General features: G+C 43.8%; 1 protein-coding gene across 1 annotated transcript in view; it reads left to right on the top strand.

Annotated features, from left to right (window-relative positions):
• The window catches only part of UGCG (UDP-glucose ceramide glucosyltransferase), a gene marked incomplete at both ends in the record, with an annotated part of 44,852 nt that overhangs the window by 12,728 nt on the left and 14,958 nt on the right, over positions 1 to 17,166 (top strand). Inside the window, one exon of the mRNA XM_080709367.1 lies at positions 13,056 to 13,197. Coding sequence (XP_080565493.1) covers positions 13,056 to 13,197 — 142 coding nt within the window. The remainder of the gene's footprint in view (positions 1 to 13,055; positions 13,198 to 17,166) is intronic.

Genomic DNA, 17,166 nt, shown 5'->3' with positions numbered 1-17,166 from the left:
GGAGGTAGAAGGGCTTCCAGGAACCCCAATACCACCAAAAAATAATTAATTAATTAATTAAAAATATATATGGATTTCTAGTCCTTCCAATTGGTACATTTCTCATCAGTGTTTGATACCTCAATCACCTTTGGTAGAAAATATCCTTGAAATTGTATTAAAGGATTTTTTAGTGTTAAGGATGCCAATAGCTATGGCTGAATGTTTACTTTGTGGTATAATCTCCTGTACTTCTCACAGTAAAGCCTGTAAAGTGGGCACTATTATGCACATGGGTGTTTTTTTGTTGTTGTTTTTTGTTTTTTGTCTGGTGGTACTGAGGATGGAACCCAGGGGCTTTCTACCTCCAGGCTACACTCTTGAGACCTATTTTATATTTTATTTGGAAACAGGGTCTCACTAGGTAGCTGAGGCTGGCTTTGAACCTGCACGATCCTCCTGTCTCAGCCTCCCAAGTACTGGGATTACAGATGTGCTCTACCAGGCCCGGCTATGCACACGATTTTTTAAGAACTGAAAGAATTGACCTGCCTAAGGACACACAGGTAGGAAGCTGAGGTAGAAAACGTGATGGTCTGCCCCCAGCCCAGGTTCTTAAATCCCTGTGCCTCTATGCCAGAGGAGACCCAGGAATAACCCCGGAAGCAATCCACAGGCCTAGAGTATCCACAGGAGCAGTGTCCACTCGCTGCGCGCCCCATGGGGATGGTTAGATCCACCAAGAAGGCCCTTACTTCCCCCCATCCCCACACCACTCTCTTCACACTTACTCGCCACTCAAGCTAGCTACTGTTATCCCTAACTTTAAAAAAATAGACCTCTGTCATACTTTCAAGAACCTTTTCTACCAAATGTAACTTCTGACTTTTATCTGTGCTGATCTCCTAGAACGTTTCTGCCTCCGCTGTCTTCTGTCCCCACTGTAACCTAGTCTCCCTAGGTCTGTAGTTCTCTGCTCAGCCGAGGTGCGTGGATGGCTCAGAAAACATTCTGCTGCCTGGGTCTCACCCCTAGAGATACTGATTTAATTGGCGGTGGCATCAGGGTTTTTAAAACAGGCTCCCAGGAGAGGTTGCTGTGGAGCCTTGACTGAGAATGACAGCCCCGGGCTCTTTTACAGAGTTGTATCCTGCTCCTACCTCCTCTTGGCTTCACTTAACTCTCCCTTCAGTCCAGAACCTACCTACAGTTTGGCACGTATTTGTGTGTGGTACTGGGGATTGAACCCAGGGGCATTCCGCCTCTCAGTTCTACCCGCAGCCCTATTTTATGTTTTATTTTGAAACAGGAGCTCACTGCATTGCTGAGGCTGGCCTCAAACCTGTGATTTTTCTGTCTCAGCCTCCTAAGTACTGGGATTATAGCTGTGCACCATAATGCCTGGCTGGCTGACTGCTTTATTTGTTTTACTAGAGATTGAGCCCAGGGGATTCTACCTCTGAGCCACACCCCCAGCTCTATTTTTTTTTTAATTTTTATTTTCGTGTGTGTGTGTGTGTGTGTGTGTGTGTGTGTGTGTGTGTGTGTGTGTTTTACTGGGGATGGAACCCAGGGGCATTCTATCTCTGAGCTACAGCCACAGCCCTATTTTTTTATTCTTGATTTGAAGCAGGGTTTCACTAAATTGTGTAGGGCCTCTTTAAGTAGCTGAGTTTGACCGAGAATCTGTAATATTCCTGTCTCGGCCTCCCAAATACTGGGGTTACAGGTGTGTGCCACCACACCTGGCTTTATTGTTTACTTGTTATTTGCCTTTTCACATTTTTATTTTTATACATTTTTGTTATTTACTCAGGGGTGTTCTACCTCTGAGCTATACCCCCAGCCTCATTTTACTTTTTTTTTTTTTAATTTTTGAAACAAGTTCTCACAAAGTTGAGGGGGCCTCGCTAAGTTGCTGAAGCTGGCTTCGAACCTGAGATCCCCCGTCTCAGCCTCCCGAGGACTGGGATTATAGGTGTGTGCGCCCAGCCACATTTATTATTTTGCTCCTTGCCTGGCTGTTTATCAGCCCGCCCTGTTAGCCCGAGTGCATCCAACGGTTTCTAGTTTCTCAGCTGGCAAAGGCCTCGCACGCTGCGTGGACGAGTCCTGCCCCACATTCACAGGCTCCGACCTCAGCAAGCCCGCTCTGCGTTCTGTAGCACTTTCTCTATTTAGTGCAGTCACCCATCTTTACATTCTTCTCATCCTTGGCGGATCATCTCAACTCCTCCTTCCCCCTATGGACTCTCTCTTGCTACTCGTCTTTTCTTTGTCTTTCCCTTTGACTGGCTCTCTCCCTTTTGTCTCTGTTTGGAAGTATTCTTAGAAAACCAAAGTGAGACATCCTCTGCCTCGTCCAGCCACTCTTGGTCCTTTCCCTGGGCGCCAGGTTCCGGGGAGCCAGGCGAACTTGCCGTCTTCTCTCTCGCTTCCCACCCTCGTCCTTTTTAGCCTGTTCTTCCGTGTCTCCCCCTGGGCTCTGGTGCTGCCCAGCCCTCCAGAGGTGCCCCGAGGCCGGCAGGTGCGTGGTTGTCTAGGGGACCTTTCTGTTCTTGTCTTGGCCTCTCAACAGCCTGTACTGTTCTTCCTTCTTGATCCCCTGAAAAAGAAGCAGCCACCTCGTACATCCTGCCGCTGCTTTCCTCTCCTCCTGGCTGGCTTCCTCCCGAGATTGTCTTGCTTCAGCCTCCTAAGTACTGGGATTACAGGTGTGCACCACACTCTCAGCTTAATAATGTTGTATTCGTTCTTGGCCACCTGCGAATAGGATGTGGATGGCTCCCCTCTTTTTATCTCTGGGCTAATCTTATCCTTTGAGCTCTGTATCTGTTTGCTCAGTTACTTGTCATTTGTTCAACAATGAAAACAAAACAACAACAACAGTACTGCACCAGGAGTGGTGATGCATGCTTACAATCTCAGTACTTGGGAACCTGAGACAGGAAGATAGTAGGTTCGAGGACACCCTCAGCAAGTGGTGAGATTCTCATCAACCGAGCGAGACCTTGTTTCCAAATAAAATAAAATAGGGTTAAGGGTGTGTAGCTCAGGTAGAATGCCCCTGGGTTCAATCCCTAGCACCACATACACACACATACGTACACTCCTAGGTTCAATCCCAAGTGCTAAAAAATAAAAAGATATGAGGCAGGCATGGTGATGCATGCCTGTAAACCCAGTACTTGGGAGGCTGAGATAGGAGGATCGCAGGTTCGAGGATGGCCTCAGCAAGTACTGAGACTATTTTTATTTTGAAACCAATCCAGCAAGTTCCTGTTTCAAAATAAAAATAAAATTGGGCTTAGCTGGGCTAGGAGTATAGCACAGAAGTAGAATGACCCTGGGTTCAATCCATAGTACCACATACATAGTCATACACACACACACACAAAAAAAAAAAAAGAAGAAGAAGAAGAAGGAAAACACTGAGAATATATTAAGTACCACTCTTTTGCTGGGCCCTGGAGAATTTATAGTCTAGTGTCTCTCCAAGTGTGGCTCACTGCCAGCCTGCTCCAGAATCATTTGAATTGCTTAATAAAATTGAGGCCCATAGCCTCAGCTGCCCATGAAGTTGCAGCCTCTTCCTGTGGGTATTATGCATCCCCGCCACTGTAAGGTACTAGTTCTCTGGATGAGAGACATCATTTAACATATTCAGCGGAACTTTATTTAAAGCTGGTTTATTCCAAATAATGTTCCTTAGTCCCTCCCATCTCTCACTTTGCTGTCCAGGTTTTATACTAGTTACTTCAGCCCAAAGTCCCTCCCAAACCCAAGAGTCACCGGCTACGCTCTTATTCCCCCTGCACCCCTTTAGTGATCTGTAGCAAAGCCCCATGGAGTCCCTGTTTATTTATATATTATCTATTATTTATTTATTTATTTATTTTTGGTACCGGGAATTAAACCCAGAGGCATTCCATCTCTGAGCTACACTCCCAGCCTCATTTTATTTTTATCTGGAAACAGGGCCTCACCAGGTTGCCAAGAGATTCACTAAGTTACTGAGGCTGGATTTGAACCTATGACCCTCCTGTCTCAGTCTTCCAAGGACTTTTTCTTTTTATCTACCTACCTACCTTTCTTTCTCTCTTTCATTCTCTCTTTCTTCCTTTCTTTCTTTCTTGGTGGCACTAGGGATTGAACCCAGGGCATTCTACCTCCAAGCTACACCCCCAGCCCTTTTTATTTTTTTGTTTTAAAACAGGGTCTCCCTAGGTTACCTGGAGTCTCAATAAATTGCTGAGGCTGTCCTAGAACCTACAGGCCTCCTGTCTCAGCCTCCCAAAGTACTGGGATGACAGGTGCATGCCACCACGCCCTGTTGCCTCGTGAACTTTGAATTCTTATCCCCTTGACTCTTTAGTTCCTGCACTTCCTTCTGCCTTTGGCCAGTGCACCTATTTGTTTTCTTTGGGACCCTTAGAATATTTCCCCTGCTCTCCAGCTCCCCTACCTGTACTTTATTTATTGTGATACTGGAGATTGATCCCAGGGGCACTCTACCTCTGAGCTACACCTTCAGCCCTATTTTATTTTTATTTGGAAACAGTCTCACTAGGTTGATGAGAGTTTCACTACTTGCTGAGGGTGTCCTCAAATCTACTATCCTCCTGTCTTAGGTTACCAAGTACTGAGATTATAAGCATGCACCCTATATCCAGCTATTTTATTTTTTTAACTTGTATACAAACAGAAATAATCCCGGTTGCTTCTTTTTAGTCTGTCATGATTATTTCTTGGAGGCTAAGTCCTGTCTGTATAGTTGAGAAATCTTAAGGCACCCTTCCCAAGTTCGGATGTACCCATCACCAGAAGATCTTGTCAAATGCAGATTCTGTTTCAGTAGTTGGGAGAGAGGGGACTGAAACTGAATTCCTAGAAGCCCCAGCCTGTGGCTGGCCACACTTGCAGGCCACACTCGAGTGTGAATATCTTTTTTTTTTTTTTCTTTTTTCTGTACTGCAGATGGAATCCAGGGGCATTCTACCTTCAAGCTATACCCCCAGCCCTGTTTTTTATTCTTTATTTTAAAACAGGGTCTCACTGAGTTGCAAAGGGCCTCACTAAGTAGCTGAGGCTGTCCTTGAACTTAGGATCCTTCTGTCTCAGCCTCTCATGCTAGGATTACAAGCATGTGTGTGTGGATATCTTAAAGGAACCTTCTGGGCAAAGTTAGGTGCTTTCTTCTCCTCCCAATGTGCTCGAAATATACTTTCATGATAGTCTGTTTCATGCTGTGTTTACAGAGACTCAACAGAAGTTCCTCTGTCGAGAGAGGGCCTGTGCACAGGTGAGAACCACCTATCCTACTCTGAACACATGCAAATGTGGTGACAATCACACACTTGCACACACACCCTGCAAATAAGAAATGAGAATCAGGATGCAAAGCAAGGAGCCAGTCCTGCTAATTCTAATCCCAGTGGTGTATCTGGGCTGGTTTCTATTTGTTGATTTTTTTTCCTCCTCATTTTGGGTTGTATTCTCCTGGTCCCTCTTATGCCTGGTGATTTTTTTGGTCGATGCTAGACACTTGAACTTCACTCTATCGGGTGCGGATGTTTTCCTGGACCCCCTCCTGTATCTTCTCCAAGCAGAAGAGGCTGCTGGGCTCCTGTCCCTGAAGCAGTGTGCTTGGGCAGCTGTAGGGCTTGCCCCGTTTGTTTCCTGAGTCTCAGGAATCCCTGTCTTTCGCCGGGCGTGGTGGCGCACGCTTGTAATCCCCACGCTTGGGAGGCGGAGATAGGAGGTTCGCAGCCAGCTGCACTTAAGAGACCCTGTCTCCAAATAAAAATATAAAATAGGTCTGGGAGTATAGCCCAGAGGTAGAAGGGCTTCCAGGAACCCCAGTACCACCAAAATAAATAAATAAATAAATAAATAAATAAATAAATAAATAAATAAATAGAATCCCTGTCCTAGCAGGGTGAGGTGGCATGTACCTATAATTCCAGTACTTGGGAGGCTGAGACAGGAGCATCTCAGGTTTGAAGACAGCCTCTGCAAGTAGTGACTCCTCCCAACCTAGAGAGACTATTTCAATAAAAATTGAGCTGGGGGTGTTGTTTGGAGGCAGAATGCCTTTGGGTTTGATCCCTAGTACAGCCCCCCCCCAAAAAAAAATCACTGTCCTTATCTAACATGTGTCCTTCCCCATATTTTATCTGATTTTTTTTTTTTTTTGGTTAGTTCAGGTAGGAGAGTAAATCCAATCTGTGTTTCTCCATCTTATCTAAAAGTTGAAGTCCCGGCTGGACTTATTTTTAATACTTGCACAATACTTGAAGAAGAACAAAGACAAGGGTGTGTGTGTGTGTGTGTGTGTGTGTGTGTGTGTGTGTGTTTCTGGGGATTGAACTCAGGCATTCTACCACTGGGCTGTACCTCCAGCCCTATTTTGTTTTATTTTATTTTTAAACAGAGTCTCACTAGGTTGATGAGAGTCTCACTCCTTGCCAAGGCTGTCCTCGAACCTGAGATCCTCCCGCCTCTGCCTCCTAAGTACTAGGATTACAGGCATGTGCCACCACACTTGGCTTGTACCCTATTTTTAATGGCTCCAAACTGTAAAGAACCCATCCGTCCATCCACTGAAAGTAGATGAAAGTGTGATCTATTAATACGAGGATATTATACTCTATTGAGAATGAATAAACTGAAACTGAATATAATGATATGTGTCAATCTCACAAGCATAGGCTAGGCAGAGGAAGCCAGGCATAAAACAGTGTATCCAATGGGATTCCATTTATATAGAATTGGAAACAGGCAAAACTAGTCTGTGGTGTTAGTCAGGTTGGTAATTACCCTTGAGGAGGGGAGCAAGTAGCGGCAGACCTGAAGGGACTTCTGAGGTTTGGGTAATACTTTGTTTTGTGATCTGGGCACAGGTCATGGGGTTTCACCTTGGAAGTTCTTTGAGCTCTCTACTTCTGTGTGACTTTCCAACGTGTATGTTATGTATCAATAAAAAGTGGCCCTTGCCACAAAGGTCAAGACTGCAACACCCAGCACATGTAGGAAGGTAGAACTCAGAACCCGGAACTGAGAAAGTGGAGTGTCCCCAGTCCCGGCAGTCCCCAGCGGGGCTCAGGTGGAAGTGGGAGGCCATGATTAATCTGGAGGGACGTGTAGCTGCCGGAGACGCGGGTTCATACTGCCGACTGACTTGGAAAGTAAAATAAAAATGGGTTACAACAAGTAAACCTTGTAGTAGCCTCTCAGAGCCACTCCCCAAACTGGCCCTATATTCCCAGTACTTGGGAGGCTGAGATAGGATCGCAGGTTCACAGCCTGCCGCAGCAATTTAGTGAGGTCCTGTTCCAAAAATAAAGGGCTGCGGTGTCCAGTACCCCCCCCCACCCAAAAACAACTGGCTGACTTGGAGAACTCCACCACTGAGACCACTTGAGACACCAAGGAGAGAGCTGTTGGTCCCATTTGGAGATTAGAGCCTTAGATTATAGTTCATAACACTGGTCGTGGCCAAGGGCATCATTCCTGTCTGTGGCAGGCAAAGTGCTTACATTCCTGCTGCAGAGCGCGGCTCTGTGGACATCTGTAAGTTTTGACATAATAAGAATTTATGCAGCTTCCTTTATTAAACCACAGCTCACCGACAGTAGCTAATTGGCCTCTTCTAGCTCCAGTGCATAGGATAATGTTTAGTGTACCCCAGTAAGTGACTAACTAGTCGTCACTGCTGTGTGCTGAACATGGTCCAGGTGTGTTTTGCTACTTGGCATGTATGTGTTGTGGTTTTGTGGGTATTCTTTTATTGGTTGTTTTTGTTGTTGTTACTTGTTCCTGGAGATTAAACCCAGTATCTCCAAGCTACACTCTCTGCCCCCCCCCTTAATTTTATTTTTTAACAGTTGTAAGTTTCTGGGAATGTCCTGGAACCCAACAATCTTCCTGTGTCAGCCTTCCAAGCTCTAAGTAAGTACAGGCATGTGCTACCATGCCCAGCTTCTTTTAGAGTTCCCTACCCCTTGCTCCTGGGGATGGAACCCAGGGATGTTCTACCTTCAAGCTATACCCTCAGGCTTTATTATTTTTTGATTCTGAAACAGAATCTCATTGAGTGGCTGAGGCTGCCCTCAAACCTGTGATCATTCTGTCTCAGCCTCCCAAGTACTGGGATTACAAGTGTGGCACCATATTTGTAATAGACATTTTAAGTAATTTCTGTAACTTGTCAGTTCTATTTCATAAGTCAAAATGGCATTCTCCAAAGTAGGATCTCTTATTTTAGTGGATATACTATAGGTTGTACCTTTAGGGTATGGAAAGAAAGTAAAAGAGTGTGTGTGTGTGTGTGTGTGTGTGTGTGTGTGTGTGTGTGTTTACTGGAGATTGAACCCAGAGCCATTCTACCCCACCCCCATTTAATTTTATAACAGGCTCTCACTAGGTTGCTGAGGGATTCACTACTTGCTGAGGCTGTCCTCCAATCTACGCTCCTCCTATCTCAGCCTTCCAAGTAGTGGAATTGCAGACCATGTCTGGCTTGCAAATGAGAATTTTTTAAAGTCCTGCTTGTGTAATAAGACTTATAATTATTTTGAGTGGAGATTTCAGATATAGTACTTATTAATTCTCTTCCTCCATGGACCTTCATCATTGTTTGAGGAGTCAGAATGAGCTTGTAATAAAATAACACATTCTCAACATGAAGAGCTCTTCAAAGACTAGGGAATATGTTTATATTAACATTTGAAGGAAAATACCTTAATAAGAAGGAGAAGAAGCCAGGCGTGGTGGCGCGCACTTGTAATCCCAGCATTTGGGAGGCTGAGACAGGAGGATCGCGGTTCTCAGACAGCCTCAGCTACTTAGTGAGGCCCTCTGCAACTCAGACCCGGTTTCAAAATAAGAACTAAAAAATAGGGCTGGGGGTGTAGCTTGGAGGTAGAATGCCTCTGGGTTTCATCCCCAGTACTGGGGGGGGGGGGGAGGACAAAAAATAGGATTCCTGCTCAGCTTTTACCAAAATTTAAAAGTTGTGAGTATTGAGCAGTTCAAATGACCCTCGCTGCTCAGGCTGTTTCTGCTCTCAGGCCTGCCAAATGGGTTCTAATTATTAGTGGGCAGGGTTTCTCAGTGAATTGGTCAGCACTTCACAGAAGTGTTTTGAGGCCTTTTCTTAGCACTTAATGATCACATAATGGGGCGAATAGACAAAAATTACTGGGATTTTAGAGAACTCGTGATTTCTACATCCTGGCCTCACTTTCTCTCTGGGATGCATATTGGTTAATTTCTGAAGTTCCAGCTTCTAGTTTTCCCTTAATGCCGGGTGTCTCCAATCTTCTGTCTTCCCTACAACTGAATTTCTAACGTCCATGAGCAGAACTTTCATTTCCAGGCGCTGCGTGGTTCTTTTCATAGAGTCCTGGTCATAGTTGCCGGTTTCTCTCTTTCCTTTTCTTGGGTTTTGCTCAGGCAAAACTCGGGGACCTCACATTCTGGCCCTAAACCCCACAGGGAGCTGCTTTCTAAAAGACTTTTCCTCTTCATTCCTCAGTACTCAGGACCAAATCTAAGATGAGCAGAACCCCCAGCTTTCTCTGAGGGCAGGCAGCTTTCTGCTTTGTCTTTCAGGGATTCCGGATTCACACTGGCTCTCAGAATAGATTTCTAGTCATTCTTGTCCCCATCTCCAGGCGAGCGCTGGCCTTAGCACACACTCCAGAGAAGTTCTCCTTGCTTCTGACTCCAGAGTCTCTTTTTCTGGTGGTGCTGCTGGGGATGGAACCCGGAGCATTCTACCTCCAAGCTACACCCCCAGCCCTATTTTTTATTCTTTATTTTGAAACAGGGTCTCATTCTATAACAGCCCCATTTTTTTTTTTTTTGCGCAGTACCAGGGCTATTTTTCCTCTAGGCTACACCCCCATCCCGATTTTTATTTATTTATTTATTTTTAAATTTTTACTTATTTATTTATTTATTTATTAGCGGGTCTGGGGATGGAACCCAGGGTCATTCGATCTCCAAGCTAGCCCTACCCTCTTTTTTATTCTTTATTTTGAAACAGCGTCTAAATTGCGGAGGGCCTCACTAAGTAGCTGAGGCTGCCCCAAAACCCAGATCTTCCTGTCTCAGCCTCCCAAGTACTGGGATTATAAGTGTGCACCACCACATTGGCGTTTTGCTGGAGTCTTTTAAAAAATTTTTTCCCAACAGTTCAATCATTTATTTAAAAACATCCTTTAAGGCCGGGCGTGGTGGCGCACGCTTGTAATCCCCGCACTTGGGAGGCGGAGACAGGAGGATCGCGCTGGTTTGGAGCCAGCCTTGCTGGCTTGAGAGACCCTGTTTCCAAATAAAAATATAAAATAGGTCTGGGAGTGTAGCCTGGAGGTAGAAGGGTTTCCAGGAACCCCAGTACCACCATAAATAAATAAATAAATAAACAAACAAACAGAAACATCCTTTAACATGTTTGAATTTAAAAGGAGGGGAAATTATATGTTATATATACTGTGATACTCTGTGTATGTGTGTGTGTGTGTGTGTTGGCTTACTATATACATTTTTAAAACCTCTCTGGAAAGATAAGAAACTAATAATACCGGGAAGTAATGATTGGAATGGGGCAGATATGTCGGGGGATGAGTAGAAGTGATGGGGATACTTTTTGGTGAGAACCTATTGATATTTTTAGTAATTTCAACTATGTGAACATGTGACAGGTTCAGTCAGTTTAATGCGTGATGTAAACTTTTACCCGCAGTTATCCAGATGGCCTGTACTGGGGGAAGGCGGTTCTTCCAACAGCCGGTCACTGTGTTGTTAGAAAGGTATTCCTTTAGCCAGGCGTGGTGGCGCATGCTTGTCATCCCCACGCTTGGGAGGTAGAGACAGGAGGATCATGCAGGTTCGAAGTCAGCCTTGCTGGCTTAAGAGACCCTGTTTCCAAATTTAAAAAAAATATAAAATAGGTCTGGGAGTGTAGCCCGGAAAGGGGCTTCCAGAAACCCCAGTACCGCCAAAAAAAAAAAAAAAGAAGAAGAAGAAAAAAAAGTAAAGAAAGGTGTTCCTTTGCTGCTTTTGCTTTGGGAGCGTGGTCCTTTTTATGGTTGTACAAATTTTAGATCCCAGTTTTGCCCCTGCGTAGCTCCTCTAGGTGAATTCTGTAGATCAGTAATTTCCAACCTATCCATGGCAAAGTATTAGTTTTTTTAAAGTTTCCCAGTCTGCCGTGGGCTGGTATTTGGGCAAACTACAGTACAAATAAGTTGCTGATCGCCTGCCTGAGAATCATGGCAAAATCAGATTACTGTGAAACGTTCCTCAAGAGCCGGGCGTGGTGGCACACACGTGTAATCCCAGCGCTTGGGAGGCTGAGATAGGAGGATCGCACAGGTTCAAAGCCAGCCTCGGCTACTTAGTGAGGCTCTCAGCAAAAAGTTCCTCACGGACTTTTCTCAGTTCCTCTTTCTTGCAGACCAGTAAACAGCAACATGTGGATGAGAGCACACTTTGAATAGCATCGCTCATAGATGGGGCTTCATTAGTCACTGGCACTCGGTGTTGTGGATTAGAGATGAATGCCTCCCTGTTCTTTTCATTTCTTATCCACTTAAACATTTTCCATCGAGAGTCACCTTTTTTCTTTCTGTAAAAGGTGTTTGTGTAGCCATACCTGAGAAAGAAGACACATCCCTGCCTTAACTAGCTGGGAATGAGCCTGCTGCTGGCTGGTCTGGATAGCAGTACTGGTGTGCTTCCCAAAGCCATTCATGGATACACAGTGTCGTCCTTTGATTCAAAGATGCGTTAATACTAGGGCTTTTTTTTTCTTCTAGAAGGTCCCATCAGTTGGTTTTCATAATACTGTCAGCAATTGTAAGATGCCATCTGGCTGGCAGCAATTGTAAGATGCCATTGATTTCAGAGATGTTAGAATATGGAAAGCCGTGTTACTCAGACCATCTCGCAGATGGACCATGGCAGCACCACTAATGACTGCCGAATGTTTGGAGACTTGCTTCTGAGAAGTCCTTGCAGGGTGCTTATGAGATGTAGGAAGTATTCAGTGATGGCTTTGAGAGACTGTGCCACTCTGCAGAATTGTATCTGTTTTGGCTCGCTGAGGTTATCTGGGCACATCCTCTCTCCTGTGGCTGGCAGGAGTTTCCTCTTCGGGGCCTGTGCTGTAGCACCCTTGAAATGGACCAGCAGTGAGAACCTAGGCCAGCTGGACACTGGTTCTCTTCCAGTGTCATTAACAGACATTTTTCTTACCATCGCAATGTTTTTTTTTCCCCTTACTTTCAACTTACCTCCATCCTACCCCTGCTGTTTTGAGTTTATTAGTATCAGAAGGGCACATGCTTGTAATCCCAGTACTTGGGAGGCTGAGACAGGAGGATCCAGGTTCTCAGCCTCAGCTACTTACTTAGTGAGGCTCTCTGCAACTTTTGAAGCCCAGTTTCAAAATAAAGAATAAAAAATCGAGCTGGGGGTGTAGATTGGAGGGTGTACCCCTGGGCTCAACCCCCAGCACCACACACACACACACACACACACACGTGCCACTTATCCCATTTTCTTACAACGTGCATGTGCATGTTTGGCACTCCTTTTAATTGTATATTATTTGGACTGTTATAGAAATTTTTCATTCTTCCATATTTTTCTGGTATAGATAGGGGCTTTATTTTCTGTTGGGCCACTCTGACGGCAATTGCAGGGGAAGGGCAGCGATGTGTGGGCTGACCCTGCCGTTCGCTTCCTCACTGTGTTTTATGGAATGCCTCCTTTCTGCCCACATACTTAATAAGCACTGAGAACACGGCAGTAAGCAACAGACACTGTGTCTAGGCTCAGGTCTCCGTGGGCAGGTCCATTCTGCTTAGCTGTGGTTTGCCTAAACTGGGAGTGTGCTGGCCTCGACTTCCCTTCACTCTCAGGCTTCCTTTTTAGAAAGAGGTCAGGCTTAAAGAAGTCTCAAGTTAGAGCCTAGTAATTTATCGATAGCGTGGTGTGTGTGCTTTATTTTGATATGGCACTAATATCGCCTGTAGAGATAACTTATATTTTTGTTTGTGTTTTAGCCGGTTACACCTCAACAAGAAGGCAGCAGACAAGCAGCCGTACAGCAAGCTCCCAGGGGTCTCTCTCCTGAAGCCTCTGAAAGGCGTCGACCCTAACCTAATCAACAACCTGGAAACGTTCTTTGAGTTGGATTACCCCAAGGTAAGTCCAACCTCGAACTTGTTGGAAATGGGCTGGACCGCGGGTTTATGTTTCTCTCATAGGCACTTAGGGATTTCAGCACTGCATAAAGCGAATGTCTTAAAAGCTCAACATGATGTCGGCCTCAGGAAGCCACAGCCCATTAGGAGTAATCGTGGCCATAGAGACAGCAGAGCCCAGGGCTAAGCACCTGTATGTCCATCCAAAGGAGAAATCCCTGCGCAGACAGTGTCAGATGTGGGCTGGTAGTTAGAGTATAAAAATTCTGTCTGGTGAGAGTCACATGGGAGTAATAGAAGTGGAGTTAGAAACGGGGCTCAGTAGTGTGAAATGGGGGGCAAGACAGCTCGAACCAAACAGGAATCTTATTGAGAAACCGGCTTTGAGCAGAAGTAGGAGACAATTAGTGGCAAGGTAGGGCCTCCTCTTGCCTAATTTTTAATTTCTTCATGCTGATTTATAGCGTGCAATTGTGTTGCTCAGACCATCTATCTTTGCAATCTACAAGCTCAGTGTACTCTTTTTATTGGAGTGCTTCCAGTTTTCTTAAGACGGACGTGCATTGCTTTTACAGTTTCCTTTTAGTTTCTTGGGAAGACTTTATTCTCCTTGATTTTTGTATTTCGCGTTACTCCAGCTTCACAGCCGCCTGTCTGAGACACTGCCTTTCAAAGGGTAAAGATAACTTGAGAAGAAGAACATGTCTTTACGTTTCTACCTGCTGGCTTTTTTTTCACTGCGCTCTAATTTTCCCTTGGTTGTTTCTGGTCACTGGCCTTAATTCCTAACCTGTGGCCTCAGGTTTTTCTTAGCTCTCTTTTCTACTTGGAGACTCTCCCCTCCTATTTCTTTAGGACAGTGTAAACCACAGATCCAGAAAGAAGATGATGTACTACCATGCTTCTCATGGTGACTGGGTTTCACAGACTTCTTTTCTTTTAGCCCTCTTTTTCCTTGGTAGCACTTATGAAAAGAGTATCAAAGACATGGTGGCGGTCATCTTAATGCACCTCTTAAGTATGTAGACATGAGTATCATTCAGTTGGCTTTTAGTGTTTTTTATTTATTTTGCGGTACTAGAGATGGAACCCAGGAGCATTCTACCTCCACGCTACACCCCCAGCCCTATTTTTTTATTACCTTTTTTTTTTTTTTTTTTGGTGGTACTGTGGTTCCTGGAAGCCCTTCTACCTCCGGGCTACACTCTCAGACCTATTTTTACATTTTTATTTTGGAAACAGGGTCTCCTAAGCCAGCATGTGCGGCTGGCTTCGAAACTGCACGATCCTCCTGTCTCTGCTTCCCAAGCGCGGGGATTACAAGCGTGCGCCACCACACCCGGCCTTATTCCTTATTTTGAAACAGGATCTCACTTAAGTTGCAAAGGGCCTCACCATGTAGCTGAGGCTGGCCACAAAGCTTTGGTCCTCCTGTCTCAGACTCCCAAATACTGGGATTACAAGTGTGTGCTACCTCACCCAACTTTTTAGTGTTGTTTTTATATGAATGAGTGAGTTTGGGAGTTAAGGTATTTGAAGCTACTTCAAAGCAAAAATTATATTTCTTTTGGTTTATGAGTGTTTATATTTAATAATTTTAAAGATCTGAATTATATACACATATTATATAGTCAAGTATTAAATATGTCATGCAAAAAACAAGATATAGCCAGGCATAGTATAGGGGGTGTAGCTTGGAGGTAGGATGCCCCTGGGTCCAATCCCTAGTACCAAAAAATAAGTAAATAAATACATAAATAATAAAAATAAAATTCAGTTATAGACATACTTGATTTTTTCTCAAACTCAAAATGCAAAAACATGGTCTTTTATAATTCAGAAAGAATGATATAAATAAAATTAATTGTAAAATAAGCATTACAATAGAAAATGGAAGTTTTTCAACCCCATATTATAAAAGGAAATGCAAAGGAAATTTTACTGAACGAAAGAATAGTTTTGTTCATTATCAATAAACCACAGAGCACAGCTTAGAATCACATGCATTTATCGCTGTGGAACGTAATACCACATCTTGGTTTCTTAACCGTCATCCTGTCCTTTTCCCAATCATTCATGCTGAAGCCTTGCTTATTTAATTTTTTATGTTGTAGTGCTTGTGAGCTGATAAGCCATGGAGTTTAAATAGTTGAGAAAGTTAGTTCAGGCTTTAATCATAGAGCTTTAAAAATAACCCAAGTAACATATGTATCCATTAATTATGAACATTTGGGGTGAATCTAGAATTGATTTCTTCTAAATGAAGATTTTTTTTCCTTAAAGATTACAATTTGGGATTATTTCCAGCGCTGTAAATTTCACTTAGATCTTTTACCATTTTTGGTATTCCATTGAGGCATTGGAGGTGGTGAGGAGAAAGCCTTTTCAGTACTCATTGCAAAATGAGTGAAAGCATGCAGGAGATTGTTTTATTCTTTTATTTTCTGCTTATATTTTGGGTGTGTGTGTGCATGCGTATGTATGTGCGTGCATGCGTGTGTATGTGCGTGCGTGCACGTGCGTGCTAGGGAAACCCAGGAGCAGTCTATCTCTGAGCCAGTCTACCCCAGCCCTACTTTTATAAAAGTGTCACTCCCTGTTTGAATGGACAACTTGGAAACAGAGGGAAAGCACACAGTACCTGAGATCTAAAAGAAAAACTTAATCTCACAACATTTTATTTTCTCTTTTCAAAACCAAACGTAATGGCAGACGTTCCACAGGAAACTGAAGTTAAACCACAGAAATCTCAGATCTGAGTGTGAACGACCACTGTGGGGGCGAGTGGTCACAAAACAGACGTCCATGTGGCTGCCGGGCCCTGTGTACTTTAGTATGGAAACATCTTCTGGTCATAACTTGTTCCTCTTTTTCTTTTTCTTTTTCTTTTCCTTTTTTGTTTTGTGTGCTCCATCATGCCTGGCTTTATTATTTATTTATTTGTTTGTTTGTTTGTTTACTTATTTACTTATTTATTGTACTGAGAGGTTGAACCCAGAGGCATTCTACCTTTGAGCTATACCCCCAGCCCAATTTTTTAATTTATTTACTTTTTTTTTTTTTTTTTTTGAAGTAGGGCCTCACTAAGTAGCTGAGGCTGGCCACAAACCTGTGACCCTCCTGTCTCAGCTTCCCAAGTACTGGGATTACAAGTGTGCGCCACCACACCCGCCTCAAGGAGTATTTTTCTAATCAAATATTTCTCTAATAAAGAATAAAAGACGAAAAGTAGAAATTGAAAGATCAGGCACAAGTATTGTTAATACATGTAAAGAAATGAAGTCTGAAAGATTAGGAATTTATCAAGTAAATTTGAAAAAAACTGTAAGCCACCTACTTCATGAGAGTAGGCAGAAATATTCAACTTCAACCTGGCCTTTCAAAATTTTGAAGTCAGTTTTTTTTTTTTTTTTTTTTTTGGTGGTACTGGGGTTCCTGGAAGCCCTTCTACCTCCGGCTACACTCCCAGACCTATTTTATATTTTTATTTGTTGAAGTCAGTTTGAAGACCGTTTCCTTACAAAACATTTTCTTCCCGACATCTTTCTTTCACTCAGAAGTTACCCAGGACTAATATAATAACAAGCATATTCATCTCCTATACCATGCCAACAAATGTTCTAAGTGTTTGACATTTAAGTTAATTCTGTCACAGAATATATTCTGTTGTAATCCAAATATTATCATATAACTTTCTGTAAACATTATTTATAAGCCGGGCATGGTGGCACATGCTTGTAATCCCAGCACTTGGGAGGCTGAGACAGGAGGATCGCACAGGTTCAAAGCCAGCCTCAGCTACCTAGTGAGGCTCTCAGCAACTCAGTGAGACCGTTTCCAAATAAAGTATAAAATAGGTCTGGGAGTATAGCCCGGAGGTAGAAGAGCCCCTGGGTTCCACCCTCAGTACCACAGAAACAAAAACAAACAACCCATTATTTATAAAGTAGTTATTTACAGATAACTCAAG

The sequence above is a fragment of the Muscardinus avellanarius genome (assembly GCF_963383645.1).
Source record: "Muscardinus avellanarius genome assembly, chromosome: 13".
NCBI classification, from domain to species: Eukaryota; Metazoa; Chordata; class Mammalia; order Rodentia; family Gliridae; genus Muscardinus; species Muscardinus avellanarius.
This window is presented reverse-complemented; position numbering and strand designations above follow the sequence as displayed.